Source organism: Poecilia formosa, unplaced genomic scaffold (assembly GCF_000485575.1).
Source record: "Poecilia formosa unplaced genomic scaffold, Poecilia_formosa-5.1.2 Scaffold9, whole genome shotgun sequence".
Classification (NCBI taxonomy): domain Eukaryota; kingdom Metazoa; phylum Chordata; class Actinopteri; order Cyprinodontiformes; family Poeciliidae; genus Poecilia; species Poecilia formosa.
In genome coordinates, this window is record NW_006799948.1 from 2201006 (window position 1) to 2219175 (window position 18170).

Consider the following 18170-nt stretch of genomic DNA (forward strand, 5'->3'; position numbering starts at 1 on the left):
ATATATATGTTTGCATTTGCAGAGTGGGATTGAGGAATTGTGCGTTGAATGTGCAAGAAAAAAAATATCCCCAGGTTAAGTTGAATCAATAAGACATCAATAGTCCTGCTTTGAATATTTTTATTCAATGTTTGGGATGTCAGTATTCCTCATGAAAGGGGTACTCTGGATGATCAGCCCAACTGTTGAGTCAGTAAAAAAGAAATATGAATATTGTGTTCAAAAAAGGCAAAAATTTAAGTTTCATTAATGACATACTTACAAGGGGAGCACCACAAAGCGAATGTTCTTGTTCAGCCCCTCGATCGCCTTCATCTCCTCCTCTGACAGAGAGAAGTCGAAAACCTGCAGTTTTGAGAAATCAGCCAGAACTTAATTCCTTGCATCTTGTTTTTAACCAGTTTGGATTCGTCAATAAACAGAAGTAATGCAAGTATACCTGGAAGTTGTCCTTAATGCGATCAAGGTTGAAGCTCTTCGGGATGACAACCACTCCTCTCTGCATGTTGAACCTAAGGCACACCTGCGCTGTGGTCTTTTTGTACTTTTTGGCAATTGAGGTCAGAAGCTGGTCTTCTAACATTGGGGGACATTCTAAGTTTACCCTGTTTAAAAAAAAAGAAGATGATACTATAAGCAACCTGTTTCAGACAGTATTACGTGGACATGTGGACGATAGACACGTGATTAATGTCACGTGTCTATCGTCTGATAGACTATTCGATAATTTCACCGCACTCCGATCCAGAACCGCACAGCATTATGGGAGATGTAGGCAGACCAGTGCTGCCACTACTGACCTGATAGTCACAGTTAGAACGTTGTTTCTCATCCCCACTTTATGAATGAAAGTGTTTATTAATTTAAATATATCTATGGGGCGAGCTTAGTTTTTTTTTTTTTTTGTAAACAGAACAATGCATTATTCACTATTATAAACAATAATAAAAAAAAAAGTTCTCACCACGATGGATCCCTATTTGTCCCAAGTGGGCTGTAACCAACAATCACAATGTTCTTCTCCTGACAGTATTCACGCAACTTTGGCTGGGTGAAATACGGGTGACATTCAACCTGTGTTTAAAAAATAAATAAATAAATAAAAAAAATTTTTGTTTGGAAATTAGAAAATGCTTTATTTAGTAACCCTGGTATTAGACTGTCCACATATTGACACTCAAGTATTTATATTGGAGAAATGTACTGCCTCTACTTTTTAGTAATGCACTATAACTGCTTAATAATGGATTGTAAACTGTTTAAAGCTTAATTAATGGCTATCTACTGGTTAGTTATTTACTTACAATGTTATCCATCACATATGAGGGGTGTTTATAATAAAATCGTACTGACTTACCAATATTTAGTGTTCTATATGGTACACATTTATTTAATTCTTTGTATCTTCAGAAACAAGTTTGTTTCCTTATTTGCTTTATGTTTTATTAGAACAGCCGGCAGTATGCAGAGGTGTAGTACCTGGCATTTGTAATGGTTGAATATGTGCTTGTCCATTTGTAACAGTTCCCTCTATAGTTAAGTATGGGTGATCACTGTTTATTACTGATTTTATTTACCTATTTATGCATTGGACAGATGGACGACAGGCGGACACAGTGCAAAAGCTGAAGTTGGTTTTATATAGGGTGAAGATGAAGGGAGAGAGGACAGTTCTTTGTGGAGTCCCTGTGTTTCTGACACACAGTGTCGCAAGCGAACAAACTGTGGTCTGCCAGTCAGATAGTCCACAATCCAGGACACAAGGAGAAGATGCACCTGCATCACCATCAGCTTCTCATCCATTAGAGTTGAACGGATGATGTTGAATGCACTGGAGAAGCCAAAACAACATTGTTCTCACTGTGCTTGCCGGCTAGTTCAGGTGAGTGTATACACAGTTGAGCAGGAAGATAATGGCTTCCTAAGCTCCAAGTTTGGGCTGGTAGGACGTGGTTGGACCAGAGGCCAGAGCTGCTCCAGGACAAGACTCCAGGGTCAGCGCCACATATAATCCTTGGAGTCACAAGGACGCTGTGTCTTCGGCAGCGGAACAATGCGGGGTGTTTTCTACATCACAGGGGACCCTCTGTAGATGCTGGCTCATGTTGAAGATATGCTGGAGGACTCCACAGAGCTGGATGTCACAAGCTTTCCAGGGTGGAGTCTCACCGGGTGTCTTCTAACATCTTCAGGGGTGATGTTTACCGTAGAGGAGGCTTGCTGAAGAGTGGAGGGAGGATCACAGAGTAGGAGAGAAAGGAAGGAGACTCGCATGGGGTTGAAGGACTCTGAGGGGGCAGAGGGGGGACAGCAGCAGGGGTATTGATGGAAATGTGTGTGGGTGCAGGGGCTGGTCCTTTGCCTTGTTAATTACTCTTGTTGCCCTTTTTTTTAAGTTTGATTAGTGACAACTAAAGTTCTACAGCTTTTTATTTCTCTTTCTCACTGTTTACGTTTTAATTATGCTTTTTAAATCTCTTTCTCACATGCTGTTTTTATTTTAATTATGTAAAGCACTTTGAAATGCCTTGCTGCTGAAATGTGCTATACAAATAAAATTTGATTGATTGATTGATTGACTGTTGTGTTTTGTAATTAATTTCCCAAACCTCTCTGGAGTCACTTAAATAAGGTACAACTAAAGAACAGTGCAGAATGTCAGCGTCAGGCTGTTTCTTTGTCTGTGAAAAGAAAGGTGTTTTATACTGAAACTGTGATGGGTCCACTTCGTGAACTGTGAACTGAAATAGTAAAACTCACTCATAATTTCCACTTTTCCATAGAAGGACATTCATTCTTGTTTAAAGGAAAAAGGCCAGCACCCGCATAATGTTCAGGTAAAAATAAGGGTAGTGCAATTTCTAAGTATGATTTTCAAATAAAGGTCAGGTCAACGACTTGTGAAAATTAATCATTAACCTGACCTTCTTACCTTGATAATAAACTGGTTTTAGGTTTATTAATCCTATGAATTTAGTAAAAATGTTCTTCAAATGAGTGGAAATGCATAGTTTTGAGTAGATATTATTTAAATTTCCAGGGGAGCAGACCACACTAGGACTGTGTCACTCCACAAATGCTTGTCTCTCATTAATGTTTGTGAATATATGTAAATATGCAGTTAGATTTAGAAAACTGCACCAACAAATTTCTTCTCATGGGTCTTAGCCCTGCTGGGGGCTAAGCATCCCTAAAGATGATATCCTAGAATCGCCCCTGCTTCCCATCTTCAAAAATTTCAATCTATTTTTATCAGTGCTATGATGGAGTACCTGGTTTGTGACTGGTTTATGTTTCAGCCCAGGTTTGTTGAGGATCAGCTCCAGCTGGCGCTTGTTGAAGTTGGATACGCCGATTGACTTTGCCAGCCCAGCGTCCTTACAAGCTTCCATAGCCTGTTCAAGACATAAAATAAACATTTTTATAGAAACAAAGATCATAAATCCTGATGACAAGCTTCTTACTTTGACCTTGGATCTCTGTCTTGTAACTGCTATAAACTATTGTCTTTTACAGTCTCAAATTTGGACCATACGTATGAATGAAATAGATGACAAGGATTTCTCACCTCCCATGTAGCACAAAGGTCTGTCTTGTGATAAGCGCACTTCCCATTCTCATCTTGTGGGTAGAACGTATCTCCTGGCTTCAAACATTAACAGAAACTTTCAATTAGGTAAAAAAGCAAAACAAAACAAAAAACTCAAAAATAAGATTTTTGACCCTATACATATCACAAAACATGTTCCGAACCCTGAAAGCAGTGGGCATTTCTATAATGTACAGGTCCACATAATCCAGCTGTAATTCCTTCAGGGTTTTCTCCAAAGTAGGTCGTACCAACTCAGGAGGATGGAATGTGTTCCACAACTATGAAAAATCAGTGTGACCCCCCCAAAAAACAACAAATAACAAAAAGGGTGTTAGTTGTTCAGTATAGGTAATATCTGTGACCATGAACATTATCCTGAAGGTGGAAAATGTGGAAAACAGGCAAACCTTTCCACAGTAGAAGATGTCCTCTCTCTTTACAGTCCCATCTGCAATTTTCTCTCGGATTGCTTGACCCACCTCGTCCTCATTGCAGTAGATCAAGGCTCCATCAATGTGTCTGTATCCGACCTCGATGGCCCGTTTGACAGCTGCCAAGGCGGTTCCTTTGGGAGTCTGTCAATAAATGTATTCTCCATGAGTACACAATCTTAAAGGAAACATCACGGTGCTAAACTGTCGGATAACATAACAATCTTACGTTTTGAGGATTCGAATAGGTGCCCAGTCCAATCAAAGGTATGCTGTTTCCATCACTCAAAGGAACTGAGTGGTTTTTGGGTGTCAGTGCCATATTTGATCAAAGGTTTTCCTGAACACTGTATGTAGAGCTACAGCCTTCAACAATGGTGTGCCAATCACACCAACTGCAGAGTAGTTTTTCTCCTCTTAAGATCAGGCAAATAACTCCTCCCAGACAAAGCGGCCAGCCTCCCCTGCACAAACAGACTTGATAAAGCTGACGTATCTGACACATTGCCTAAGCAAACGGGACGAGCCATGCTCGCACTGAACGTTCAGTCACCTGATTCTTGCCACGAACGTTCGCCGAGGGTCAAAACGAAATGAAATGAATGAAACGACGAAATTAAAATGAAGAGAAATTAAATGAAATTAACGTCCGCTGAACAGCGCTTGCGGACGTTCAGCGGACGTTGGAGGTCCGTTTGCTGACATAAACCAACCGACAATTTGTTTATTTTCAGCTCAGTTTTTACGTTCGTCAAAGCTCAAACTTGACCTGTATTAATTACATTAAGGACTACCAAGGTAGAAGTAATTATAAAATGTTTTACTCTGCTATAATTTTATATAAATAAGAGATATTATCAGAAAACTTTTATTAGAAAATGTAACTGGTACATAGCGTCGATTTTAATGCATTCAAATACAATAAAATGATTTTGAAAAATGTCGACATTTTAAAGCATGCAAAAATTTGAAAAATACATTAGGGTCAGAATGTAGTATCCATAAAATAGAGTAGCACTACTTCAATATATTTTACATGTTGTTCAAGGAACAACTTGAAATGCTACACAATTTCTGAATAACTGATCAGAGCATCTCATTTAAAATTCATACATGATGGCAGAAGAACATAAAGTATAAAGTTATATGGAAAGTTTTGTATTTCACAGACAAATATTTTTAAAAACAAAAATGTAAAAACAATTACAAAATATAAAACCACACTAGAAAAAAAAAACACTTCTCCAAATATATATATATATATTTCAAAAACTATTGACAATATACAGGTTATTGTATCTTTATCACCTTCAAATGTCAGGAGAATTCGCAGAGAGAAACTAAGAGCAGAACAAAGCTTGTCCAGAAACTTGCTCAATTAACTTAGTAAAGTAATAAGTTACTACCCACCTCTGCTTAGAATGCAGATAAGCATATGAATGCCAGGCATATATATATAAGTGATTTTTTTTAGGCCCACCTTACTGTTTTAAGTTGAACATGGTGTTAGTGATTCAGAGACCTAATTATCTTTGCCTAGCTAGCATAGCATAATGCAGGGGTGCCCAAGGTCGGTCCTCGACGGCCGGTATCCTGCACGTTTTAGTTCTCTCCCTGGTTGAGCACACCTGCATCAAATTATGGCTCGTTAGAAGGTCTAAGGAGAACATTGACTTGCTGAGGAGGTTGTTACTATCACTAGGGAGAGAACTAAAACATGCAGGATGCCGGCCCTCGAGGACCGATTTTGGGCACCCCTGGTATAATGTACTATAAGCGTCATGATTAATATTGTACTTAAATTAAACCTAACATTATATAGTTTGTTGGAAAATATGTCTGTGAGTCTTTCACATTTGGCAGCCTTCTGTACTAATGCTTTCTTTCCTTTAATCTGTTTTTTTCGGTCTCTCATCTATTTCGCCGATTACCCAGCTTCGCCTATACTCCGCATATACGTGTGTAGGAGATTGATTAATTTAAAGCTATTGACTTTAATGCATAGTTTGTCCTTAGTGGGACACCGTAGCTGCAAAATCCAGCTGCGCCGTATGATTCAAGTACTGTGGTTTTGGTGTGATGGGAATTACGGATAGTTTTGGGGATCCGAATTAAATGGCTTCACTGAAAGAGCTCTTTCGTCGTTTCACACCCTTTTATTAGTGTGTATTTACTATTAGAACCTTTCTAAGCAAGTAACTATAAACTTCAAAGGAAATGTTTCAGACCACTCATGTGGTCCAAGCCCTTAAGAATCCAACGAACACCGGCTTTCATCGTTCACCTCGAAGAGCCGGTATTTCAATCCGACTCGGCCACTAAAGACGCATCGCCAGTGTTTTGAGGGAAAAAAAAGAAAGCAAGGAGGCTAGCCGATCCCTAATGGACGTGTGAGCCGAAAATATCTTGCGTCTAACCTATTTTCCGTACATATGGGACTACTGGATTCTTTGTTTTGCAGTTAAAAAAAAATAACCGCCACAAAGTGGAAATAGTGTTTTTGTCTAACGTTTATGCGTTTGAAGTAAGCTACATTGCTAATTTAGCTTTACAAACGAGCTGCAATAAGCTAATTCGTGTTGTTTCCTTTTTATTTTATGATTTACTATTTCAATTAATTCACTCAGGATTGAAAATGCCGCTATATGCAATGTTATCTTGCTCTTTTAATCCAAATGAGTGAAACAAAAGGCTATCTTTTCGATGCTAGGCGAAGGGCTAGCTACATTGATTAACCGGCTGGAGTTATCGTGACGTGACAGAAATGGATGAAAGTGTCGATAACGACGACCTCGTCATCATCGTGGAGAACGAGGCTGAAAGTTTGCCCGCAGGGGAAGAGAAGGTGAAACAGTTGGGCGCCTTCGGGCTCATGGACACATGTCCCATCTGCAAGCTGAGTTTCCACAACAGGGAGCCCAAACTGCTGCCGTGTTTGCACTCCTTCTGCCGGAGGTGCCTGCCTCCCCCGTTGAGGAGCGCCGAGCCGAGGCGGGACCCGCACGGTCCAGGTGATAATATTCACTCACCCACAGAGACGGAGCTCAGTTTTATCACCCTTTAACTACGTGTTATGACAAGATATGTCCATTAATCTGCCTGACTTTAAAGCCAAAATAACAATACACAATATGTAATATCAGTATTTCATTGAAAATCAAATTATTACTCGTGCGGTTTTACTCCAAACTGCAGTAACAAATTGGATGTGATGGATAGAAAGTGGTGCATTAATGTAAAGTTGTAAAAATAAGTTTTGAGTATGTGGAGGCTGATGATTTTGCCATTTCTGAATAATTTTAGGACCTCAGATCATACCGCCTCACTCTGACGTAGGGGTGAGCATTTATTGTATCGTTTATCATTTATCGTCGAAAAAGTGTTTTGATTTATCTTGATGATAAATTATTGAGAGTTAATAAAAAACTAAACTGACAGTGTGATCGCAAATGCTGCTGTTTTCTACACTGATTTTTCAACGAGAGCATCGATAAGTATCAGTAAATCCAAAAACATGATGAATGCAGTTACTGTGTTCAGTTTATGCATATAAAAAACACTTAAAAAAAAAAGTGGCATCCTGAAGAAGCTTATCTTAAATGAGAATGTTTTTAAAGAACAGTGTGTGTGTTTGTGGTGCAGTGAATGCTGTTCCATTCAGTCACAGGCAAAAAAAACCACTGTAATAAACCTTATATATATTATCATCTTTATCGTTATCACAATTATCATCTTTATCGTTATCACAATAGCACCAGAAAATATTGTGACATAAATATTTACAGTAGTATTGCTGGTTAAATAAACCCAATAATACAATAATATGTGCTTCCTGCTATAGTTGGTTCCATTCGGTGTCCGGTGTGCGGACAGGAATGCTGGGAGGTCGACGTGTTGGACAACTTCTTTGTCAAGGACTCCGCTGAGGTGCCCAGCAGCACAGTGGAGAAAACCAGCCAGGTTCTGCCTCACAGCCCCCTCCCCCGACCTTGTCTGAGCGGATCATCTCGTAAAAAAAAAAATTTGTTGTAAATTCTGCGCCTTTCCCGCTCATCTTTTGTTTTCTCTTTTCTCTGCGTCCCTCTGCTTCTGCCAGGTATGCATGAGCTGCGACGACAACACCGAGGCGACGGGCTACTGCGTGGAGTGTGTGGAGTTCCTGTGCTTGACGTGCATCGAGGCTCACCAGAGGGTGAAGTTCACCCGAGACCACACCATACGCCAGAAGGAGGAGATGTCTCCAGGTGGGGCGCAGACGCATCGCATCATTTGTGTCCTTCATCCTTCTTGACGTTTGCTCTTTTTATGAATGAATGCACTGTCTGTTTTTTTTTTTTTTTTGTTTTTTTTTGGACTGGTTAATGTCAATATGGAGCAACAGCTGGGAGACATAAGCAAAACAAGCAAGCACAGTATTCCTTTTTTTATATTTTGATGTTGATTAGATTGCTACTGTCCAGTCGGCTCGGTTTCAAACCAAGCAGTGCACAATTATTCAAATTGTTGTGCACAAATGCACAACTACTCAAATTGTGCATTTGAGTAGATCTAAAAGTGTGATATTTATCTGCTGGTAACAGACATTTTGTTTCTCTGTGTGTAGCTGGTTGTAATTTATCCAAGTTTGATTAAATAGTTGCTGGTTTTCTTCTCTCCAATCTACTAAAATAATGATTATTTAAGTAATTTATCGTTCTGACGATTAATCGGATAAAATAAATTGGCACATTCTGCAGTATTTTTATTAAAGCTTAAGAAATGCATAAAACGTGCAAATAAATAATTCATTTCCCTTTTTAAAGAACAAAAGTAAACATTTTATTGCCAAACATGCAAAAAACAGCTTTTTTTTTAAGGACTCATCTACTTCCAATAAGATATGAAAAGCTCGGCCTTTTCTTCCTGACTTACTCTAACCTGATGTGTCGATTACTATTGTTTTGATTAACAGATTAGTAATTGGATAGAAGAAAGAAATGTAAATGTTCAGGCTTCATGTTTCTCATGAGCGGATCCTCCTGTGCTCTCCTCCTGCGCAGAGGCCCTAGGCGTTTCCACGCAGAAGCCCGTCTTCTGCGACGTTCACAAGCAGGAGCCGCTGAAGCTGTTCTGCGAGACGTGCGACCGGCTCACGTGTCGAGACTGCCAGCTCCTCAAACACAAGGACCACAAGTAACATTGCGTTCCTGCTGATGATTTAGCAAAAGTGCTGATTTTTTTTTTTGCACATGGGATGCGGCGATATATACAAACCGAACAGGACTAATCATGACAGATATTTAAAAAAAAAAAAAGAAAAAGTCCTACACTCATGCTGTTGTTTTCTTTTTGTGTCTAGCTACCAGTTCTTGGAGGATGCGTACAGGAACCATAAGCAGTATTTGGAAACCATGACGCTGCAGTTGCAGGAAAAGAGAAAAGCCATTGAAGAAGTGTCGAGCTGTATCAACTCCGGGTAAAGTTCTGCAACACGGCTGGTTTCAAACGCATCTTTAAAAGGATTCATTCTGATTCACTGGGCTTTGGTTACAAAATGTTTGTAATGTTGCTACAGTTGGAATTTCTTTGACTTGAATTTAATCCCTATCAGCAGTTAGACATCACCTCTAGCAGCAAATTTGGGTTTTTCACAAAGTTCTAAATTATTTTTTATTTTTTTAAATAACCAAACTATGCAAGATAAGTTTAATTTTTAGACTGAATTCTGCTTTTAAAGGTTGCTGAAGTTCAGAAAAGGAAGATGTGAGAGAAAGAGGAAGCTGTTGACAACTGACAGGTTTTAGTAAAATACATATTAAGCGTAGAAGTAACTCATACAGAACTACTGAGCCAAAAGCCGAAGAAAAATAGGCTCTAATTTTGTCACAAATGTATGAATTAGCCAAAGAGGTTTTGGGATTGTTTGATGTGACGCGGTGAAACAAAACCAGGCTAAATGTCTGCTTGCTGTTGTTCTATCTTGCCTTTCTTCTTCCTCAAGGAAGCAGAAAAGAGTTGAATAATTTTGAGACCACAGTAGTCATTTAAAGTATCCACTTATTCTTATTTCACTTATTTGATTTTAAACAGCGGTAACACTCTATTTGAAGGGGGGTGAATAAGACTGACATGACACTGTCATAAACACCTGTCATGATGATGAATAAATCTTCATGAATATTTATGACTGTTGTCATAAAGCGTCATTCGGTAAATCATGACACTTTTAATGCAAAGTTGACATTATTAAAAATGTCAACTTGACATTAACCTCGTCAAAAATGTCTTCGTTATGACAACGTGACATTACCCAAGACAACGTCATTGTCATGACAACTTGACATTAAGCAAGATATTAAAACTTGTCATGAATGAAATAGGTGAATTTTAAAATATTATCCTTGTGTGACAGCATTAACAAGTCACTTGTTCTTACACATACCTTTTGCTGTCATGAGACCATTATAATTGTGACATTATCCTCCTCTGTTAAAGTGTATCACAGTAAACTAGTACTGAAGATGTCATTGAGTGCCATTACTCTATCGCTTTAATGACAGAGTCATGAACATTTCCAGTCACCTCAAGTAAGTGTGGTCCACTTTACTTGAGGTAGCTGAAAATGTTCATGACTTGTTAATGCTGTCTTATAAGAATAACATTTTAAAATTCACCTGTTATTACATTCATAAGTTATAATGTCTTGCTTAATGTCAAGTTGTCACGACGACGACGTCTTGGGTAATGTCAAGTTGTCATGACGACGACGTCTTGGGTAATGTCAAGTTGTCATGACGACGACGTCTTGGGTAATGTCAAGTTGTCATGACGACGACGTCTTGGGTAATGTCAAGTTGTCATGATGACGACGTCTTGGGTAATGTCAAGTTATCGTAAGAAAGACATTTTTAATAATGTCAACTTTGTATTAAAAGTCATGATTTACCGAATGACGCTTTATGACAACAGTCAGATTTAGTCATGTTCATGACATGTGACATGTCATGTTTATGACAGTGTCATGTCAGTCCTATTCGCCCTCCTTCAAATAAATTGTTACCTGAACAGCTGACAGTTTTAGTCCTAGTTAATCACAAGGAGTCAATTTGGATTCACAATGCCAAATTCCCTCTCCGTCTCAACTTCCGCAGACTGCAGCAAGTGGAGGAAAACCGGAAAGCTGTGACAAACGAAATAAAGAAGTCCATCTGTAACCTGATCATGGAGATCAACAGGAAGGGAAAGATCCTGATAAACCAGCTCGAGGTGTGTTTGCGCTTCCCTTTTGAGCCTCTTCCACCAGACGTCCTCTGGTGACGTTTCAGTGAACGCCGCTCTCGCCCTCAGGCGCTTACTAAGGACCACGATTTGGCTCTGAAGAAGCAGCAGGACGACATCAACGCCCTGACGAGGCAGCTGGATCACGTGATCAGCTTCACCAAGTGGGCGACGGCGAGTCACAGCGGAACGGCTCTGCTGTACTGCAAGAGACTGGTACTGTTTCTGTTAATAGACCATTTTACAGATTTTGAACTAGGTGAAGCAAAAACTATGCCCATTGAGGCAGATACACAGGAAAAAAAATGTTTCCATCTTAAATGCAATTATTTGTACAGTTTTGGATGAATGACTGTTTTGAGTGTGTTGTTCTTTCAGTGTTTTTTCAGATTCTGTATACTGTAGCCATTAATCAGTTGCAAATTAGTTTTAACCTGGAACATTTATTTAGTGGAGGGAATGAGATAAATCACCCTGAATTTAGATGTTTAGTTTTTTTCCTTTTGTCTTGTTGAACACTGCTTGGATTGTGCTGGACCTTTGGGTTGTTTTAGATGCTCGTTCAGAGTTGTGGGCTGCAGCAGAAAACTCTCCGTCATGCCTGATCTCTAGTTTTTAACATCCTTGTCTCTCTGCCTCTCAGATCCTCTATCAGATCCACTACCTGATGAGAACGAGCTACAACCCGTCCATCGTCCCGCAGAGCTCGGTTCGCTTCCAGTGCCGGTCGGGCTTCTGGGCCTCAAACGTAGACCTCGGTATGTCTTGTTTTAGTTTTTTTTGTTTTTGTTTTTTTCTGTCTTAGTAGCAGAGACTTAAAGTTACAAAAAACTAAACAGGAATGTAAGTTTACATGTCATCACATTCAGTTCTTTGTGAGGTCAATTCACGTTTTTATCTGTGGGGTTTTCTCATGGATGCATCCAGATCTAGTTTACAAGACATTTTGTTCTTTTTTCTATGTGTGTCAGAGTGTGTTAATCTTATCTGACCTACATGATGGTTGTTTTTTTGTTATTGTTTTTCAACTACTCTCTTTTTTTTTTATTTCTGAGCTTTTAGTAACCAAACAGATTTAAAGGAAAACGCATCACAGAAGAAGTTGTTTTGAATTCTGTAGCAATTTTTAAACTGGATTAAGATCATTTTCATCACACCTCTCACTCTTCAGTTGTGTTTTTTATATATATATAAACAAAACTAAGTGTAGAAAAAAAAATTAAAGTAAAATAATTCTTCATTCATTTATCACACCTTTTTTATCTTTGAAATGTTTTGTTCTCACATAATTATCCAAAGCCTGATAAAAGTGATAAATTATTTACACATTTACTTTTGGTATTATAGAAGGGAAATATTCCTTCCTTTGCACTTGGAGACGGTAGAGAGAAAAACCTATATTCCAACAGAATGGAAACGGAAATAAAGAACCGAATGTGTGTTCCTCTGCAGCTGTTATAGAAACATGTTGGTAATTTCTCCTCGTCGTCGTCGTCGTCGTTTCCTTGCAGGTTCGCTGGTGGTCGAGCGATGTCCGGGGAGGCCACCCATCCCCAACCATCAGCAGGGTCCCAGACCCGAGGCCCCGACCGGGGGTCTTTCCCTCGCAGCAGCACAGCAGCGACAGAGCACTCTAGCTCAGCTCCAAATGCAGGTAACATTAATTTTGTTTTATTCATTTTAAATGCTAGATTTTCACTAGAGGCTAACCTGTTGAATCACCACCTTGTCCAAGGTTGACAAGCTCTCCCACCATCCTCAGAGGCAGCCCCCTCCTAACCACTGGTCCTGGTATCAAAATGTCAGGCTCTCAGCTCCTCCAGGCCCTCCTCCACCTACCAGACCCATCCATGGGGGGTCTTCTCCCTCCCAAGCTCCCCCCAGCTTGGTGCAGCCTGGACGCAGGTACGGGAACAGCCATCCAAACCCCAGGAGCCCTACGGCGTCCATGATTCAGAGCCCAGGCTACGGAGCGTCACAGGTAATTTTGGTGGATGTACATTTGTACAGTTTCTCCCGAAATTATTCATGCCCCTTGAAGAAGTTTTCAAATTTGGCAATGTGAAAACAAGCAGCCTTTAGAAGGTGATGCATAATTGTGAAGCAGAAGGGAAATGATGCGTTGATTTCAAAGTTGTTTGACGAGTAAAAAAAAAATCTGAAAAGTGGCAATTTTTAGTTCTTAAGATAGGAAATTTATCATAAGTACAGTACTTCAATGAAGTACATTTTGTGTCATTTCCTTATCTTATCTATTTCTTTTCTCCAAAGTAAAAATGACACATTTAGCAGCCCATATAAACTATGACATACTGATGATTATAGTGTCACTATCAGTAGGTGAACTACTTAGTTATCATGTGATACCTTTAAAATGTCTCATTTCTGAATTTGTAAATGAGTCAGTGTTTGTCTTTCAACCTCTTTCTTACTTAATGAGGTATTAAAAAAAGGAGTCGTATCATATAGAGGATAAACTCCTTTTTTTTTCTTGTGCGTTTCTTCTAGTCTCTACGAGAACTAATCCACAGCAACGCGTTCCCCCCTAAACCCATCGACATATCGCAGGGCGCTCCCCGCTTCTCGCAGCCTCTGTCTGCTCCCCAGGCCGCTCTGCACCAGGTTGGTAACAGGAAAATCCAACATGAACGTGAAAAGTATTAATTCAGGCTTTACTGAAATAAAAATTTGTCCCTCAGAGATGCATGCCGGAGTCGTCCGTCCTAAGGAGGAGTGAAGCAGGTCTGCCTGTCCCCACCGTCAGCATCTCCATCCCCAAACCCAACATGGGTTTGGGGATGGCAGCCGGAAGCTCAGAAAAAAGCAGCAGCTCGTTTGCTCATGTGACAGGTTTGTGCTTTTGTTTGCCAACTTTATCTCAAGTTATTTATTTTTATGTGACATCCAGTTGTTTAAACGCTGCTTTCAGGTCACGGAGGGCAGAACTCGCCGCTGGCGAAGCCGTCCTCTTCTGACAGAACCGCGGGGTAAGAAAGCGTTGGACTCATCAGGAGTTTTCTGAGCAGAACTCAGAATCTTAGTGCATCTTCAATTTTCACTCTGAAGGTCGATGTCCTGGAGGTCAGCGCCTCTGTCGGCCCCCGCGCCGAAGCGGAGGAGGAGGATGTCTCCGGGGCCCGTAATCGTCATCAAGGACGAACCCGAGGACGAGGACGAAGTTCGTTTTGTAAGCAAAGTGGTCCGGTTCTTTCAAATCCAGACGCAATTCCACCCCCAGCCGTGCTGACGACGTATTCTTTTTGTTGTTGCCGTCCACAGGTGCAATCCAGCGGCGGGTCGAGCCTCCCAGACAGCAGCACCGGCGCTCAGTCGAAGCCCCGGCCGACGCCAAAGGGACTGGTGGCGTCCACGGCCCCGGCGTCCACCTCCGTCGACCAGTGCAATCAGACCCAGTCGCAGCCGGACCCACAAAAGAAGCCGGAGCCAGAGGACGACCCCAACGAGGACTGGTGCGCTGTGTGTCAGAACGGCGGGGAGCTGCTCTGCTGTGACAAGTGCCCCAAAGTTTTCCACCTCTCCTGCCACATTCCGGCTCTGAATGAGTCGCCGAGGTGAGACACAGATCGGCTTTTATAAGAATCAAACTTTTTTATGAACCGTCACCTTTTGCTATGTCTCAGTCGAAAACGTCAGCAATCTGACCAACAATTTTCATATGGTTTTGAAAAGTTTTTGCTTATAAAAATTTGAAAAGTGCTGCTTTTTTTTTTTCTATTCCACTCCACTGAGATAATTTAAGGGTAAATCTATACCAGATTTGTATATTTTGTAGACACTCAAAAGTTTCTTTGTTAAATAGGAGAGCATCAATAGCTGCGTTCCCATTGCAAATGTGTGCAAAACTTTGTCCGCTAATGTCAAAAAGCACAATTTTGCAATAGGGGCGTTTCCATTAAATAAGAAACGCAATTAAAATCACACGTGAATATTTTCAATAAGTAATTGAAAAACAAGCTGCGGCATCATCATCCAACTACTCTGTGTCGTCTTCTTTGTGGTTTCCTCCACTAGAGACATCTGGTTATTTTGTGATACAAAAATACATTAATTTCAATACATCAGAAAAAACGTCTCATGTTGGCATAAAAACTTTAGCATTTTGCAAAAGGTGTTGGTGTCTGGTTGTTTTTCTGCGTTCATCCAGCAACTGAAAACAATCGTAATTCCATTGAAACATCAGTAAAAATGTGTTGGTTATTTTTGTGGTGAAAGACTCCTTGTTTGAGCACACTCCAACGTTTGCAGCACACTTTTTAGCATCTATGATCTTTCTGTGCCTTTCCTTCTCTTCAGTGGTGAGTGGTTTTGCTCGTTCTGCCGGGACCTAGAGTCACCAGAGATGGAGTACGACTGTGACAGAGGCAGCGGGCCGGGCTCTGAAAACTTCTCCTCCGTGGACAAAAGGGTATTTTTAAACCCTCTACTACTTCCATTTTCACTCTATTTTAACACTGCTGCTCACTTCTTCCTATCAATACATTAATGAAGAATATACTCTTTTAGGATAAATAAAGGAGTGTCTCTTGACTGTGATGTTTTTCTTGATTCTAGAAATGCGAGCGGCTGCTGCTACGCTTGTTCAGTAACGACTTCAGCACAGACTTCCAGCACCCTGCGTCTCCATCGGTAACCCGCCGCAGTCGATATTCATGCAGTTTATTTGTACTAATTATTGTTTGTGAACGAACGGATTCTGTCTACATTATGAGAAATCGCGGTCATTCTGTCCAGTCAACCTTTCATTGATTCATCTGTTCATCCAACTGTCCAACCAACCATGGGTAGATGTTTGTCCATCCATCCATTTGTTTGTTAATCCATTCGTTTTTCCATCTAACCAACCGTCTTTCTGTCTGTTCATGTCATTTTTTTTCTATTTACTACATCAGGTCTTATTTATTATGTTAGTTATATTTATGTTAGGGCGATTTTCATTTGTCCAACCAATCAACTCTCCATCCTTCCAGTTAACCCTTCATTTATCCATTAGTTCATCCATCCAACCCATCATCTGTCCGTCCGTCTAACCAGCTATCTAACCATTCATCCCACCATTTGTTCATCCATTCATACGTCTGTCCATAAATGTCCATCTACATAACCCAGTCATCCATCCCTTTATTTGCCGAGGCATCTGCTCTTCCGTCCAGAACTTTCCATCATCTTTCAGCCCAGTCGATTGATAACTTCAGTTGTCCATCTGTCCTGTTCTTTTGCTATATTCAAAATCCGTAGTGACTTGTTGTACTTGTACTAAAAGTAAAAGTCCTGGATTACGCCACATGGCGGAGAAACCATGAGGAGACGCAGCCAAAAACAAGTTCAGCAGACCTGAGATGTGCTTCTTTTTTAGGAAACTCGGCGGTACAAGGAGCTAATAAAGACGCCGATGGATTTGACGATGGTGAAGAAAAAACTGCAGTCAAAGGAGGACGAGTGCTACGGAAGCCCGGAGGAGTTCGTTTCCGACGTCAGGCTCATATTTTTCAACTGTGCCAAGTACTACAAGGTGGGACTCCCTTCCAGTCCTCTGTTGCAAAAAATGTAATGTTACTTCCGTTCTCGTGTTTTTTTTTTTTTTTTTTTCTTCCTTCAACTTTAAAGTTGCCCTCTACCTTTTCCAAGGCGACATCCGAGATTGGGAGTGCCGGCTTGTACCTGGAGGATTACTTCGAAGAGCAGCTGAAGCTCGTCTACCCAGACAAGGTCTTCCCAGGGGGGAGAGAGGAGCAGATGATCCCTCCTTTAGAGGACGAGATCGAAGAAGAGGAGGAGCAGCCGATGGAGCAAAGCGCCGCCGCAGCGGAGGACAAGAAACCACAAAGCCCTGCAGGAGACACAGACGGCGGAATGGTTCCTAAGGAAGAGCCGATGGCTCCGGCAGAGAGCGAGAACCTGGAGGAAAGCAGCGAAATGACTCAAAAGGAGACAGAGGAAGCGACTGCAGACATAGAGGGAGGCGTTCCTCCTGCAGAAGAGGCGAAGCCAGATGAGAGCATCGACGGTAAGCAGGCGGAAAGCTGCCCAGCTTCTGACACGGAACCTAAAGATGGCGGCGAGGACGAGAAGGCTCAGCTGCCTGCAGGCGAAGCCGAGGACACACCGGACACTTCGGAGAATCCAGCCTCGGAGCAACAGGGATAGACAGACCCCCCAGATTCCAGGAGGATAGATCAAAGACCAGAGAAGTCTTCCAGAGTCATGGCCGTGGCGTTGGCCGCCATTAGATGCAATTAGATCCTTTTTTATAACTCCAAGCAGTTATAAAGTTTGAAGCAGAGTCGCTGCCGCCACTGCTGCGTGGGACAGACTCTTAACGGCGGTTTATGCTGCTGGTGCACAACAAAGACAGTAAACAAGCTCTTTGTTTCTTTCTTATGTACGACGACTGTGAAAAGCCACACACACGTGAGCTTCTCTGTGGATCGCGCTTAAGTTATGAATTACTGTAAATGCGTCTTAATAATGAAAGCACAGTTTCTGAAGTAGGGAAAAAAAACCCGCCAAATTTGGACTTTCAATGCATGAAATATGCTCTTGATATCAATAACCCATGCATTCTAGCCATTTTGGTTCAAGATTAACTCTTCTGCGGTAGTATTTTATTTTTATTTATAGTATTAAAGCACAAGTATAGGATGGCTAAATACTGTAGATTTTTGTACAATGTGGCATATGTACAATATACATGTATATAAACACAAATAGCAACATTTGTTGCCATTTGTGTTTACCAGCAATGTTTGTTGCTGGTGAAGAGCTAAACAGGCGCTTTCATTGGAGGAGCATAATCTCTCATTATGAATGTTTTTTTTTTTTAGAACAATTCAAACTTTATCTAAGTGCGTTCAATGACTTGGACGAAACCC

At 40.9% G+C, this 18170-nt stretch overlaps 2 protein-coding genes across 5 annotated transcripts; one reads left to right on the forward strand and one right to left on the reverse strand.

Moving 5' to 3' along the window:
• Positions 1 to 103: 103 nt before the first annotated feature.
• Positions 104 to 5669, reverse strand: LOC103156136 (3-oxo-5-beta-steroid 4-dehydrogenase-like). 3 transcript variants are annotated; one of them, XM_007578078.2, is made up of 10 exons: positions 5434 to 5669; positions 4253 to 4487; positions 4000 to 4167; positions 3754 to 3870; positions 3569 to 3646; positions 3273 to 3395; positions 965 to 1074; positions 440 to 605; positions 263 to 345; positions 104 to 182 (listed from the first exon to the last, which is right to left on the reverse strand). In XM_007578078.2, the coding sequence occupies exons 2-10, from the start codon at positions 4343 to 4345 to the stop codon at positions 140 to 142; spliced, it is 981 nt and encodes a 326-aa protein (XP_007578140.1). In that variant the 5' UTR covers positions 4346 to 4487; positions 5434 to 5669; the 3' UTR covers positions 104 to 139. The 3 variants fall into 3 exon arrangements, with proteins under 3 accessions (XP_007578140.1, XP_016519347.1, XP_016519352.1); XM_016663861.1 differs by lacking the exon at positions 5434 to 5669 and adding an exon at positions 4577 to 4662; XM_016663866.1 differs by lacking the exons at positions 3754 to 3870; positions 5434 to 5669 and adding an exon at positions 4577 to 4663.
• Positions 5670 to 6340: 671 nt separating this feature from the next.
• On the forward strand, positions 6341 to 18099 carry trim24 (tripartite motif containing 24). 2 transcript variants are annotated; one of them, XM_007578158.2, is made up of 19 exons: positions 6341 to 7034; positions 7865 to 7983; positions 8120 to 8267; positions 9063 to 9195; positions 9362 to 9478; positions 11154 to 11268; positions 11350 to 11496; positions 11924 to 12038; positions 12792 to 12934; positions 13043 to 13261; positions 13789 to 13902; positions 13980 to 14130; positions 14210 to 14267; positions 14347 to 14467; positions 14560 to 14852; positions 15595 to 15706; positions 15853 to 15927; positions 16655 to 16810; positions 16927 to 18099. In XM_007578158.2, exons 1-19 carry the CDS (start codon positions 6788 to 6790, stop codon positions 17443 to 17445), a joined length of 3102 nt encoding a protein of 1033 aa, XP_007578220.1. In that variant the 5' UTR covers positions 6341 to 6787; the 3' UTR covers positions 17446 to 18099. The 2 variants fall into 2 exon arrangements, with proteins under 2 accessions (XP_007578220.1, XP_007578202.1); XM_007578140.2 differs by having other exon boundaries at positions 6342 to 7034; positions 13016 to 13261.
• Positions 18100 to 18170: the final 71 nt, after the last annotated feature.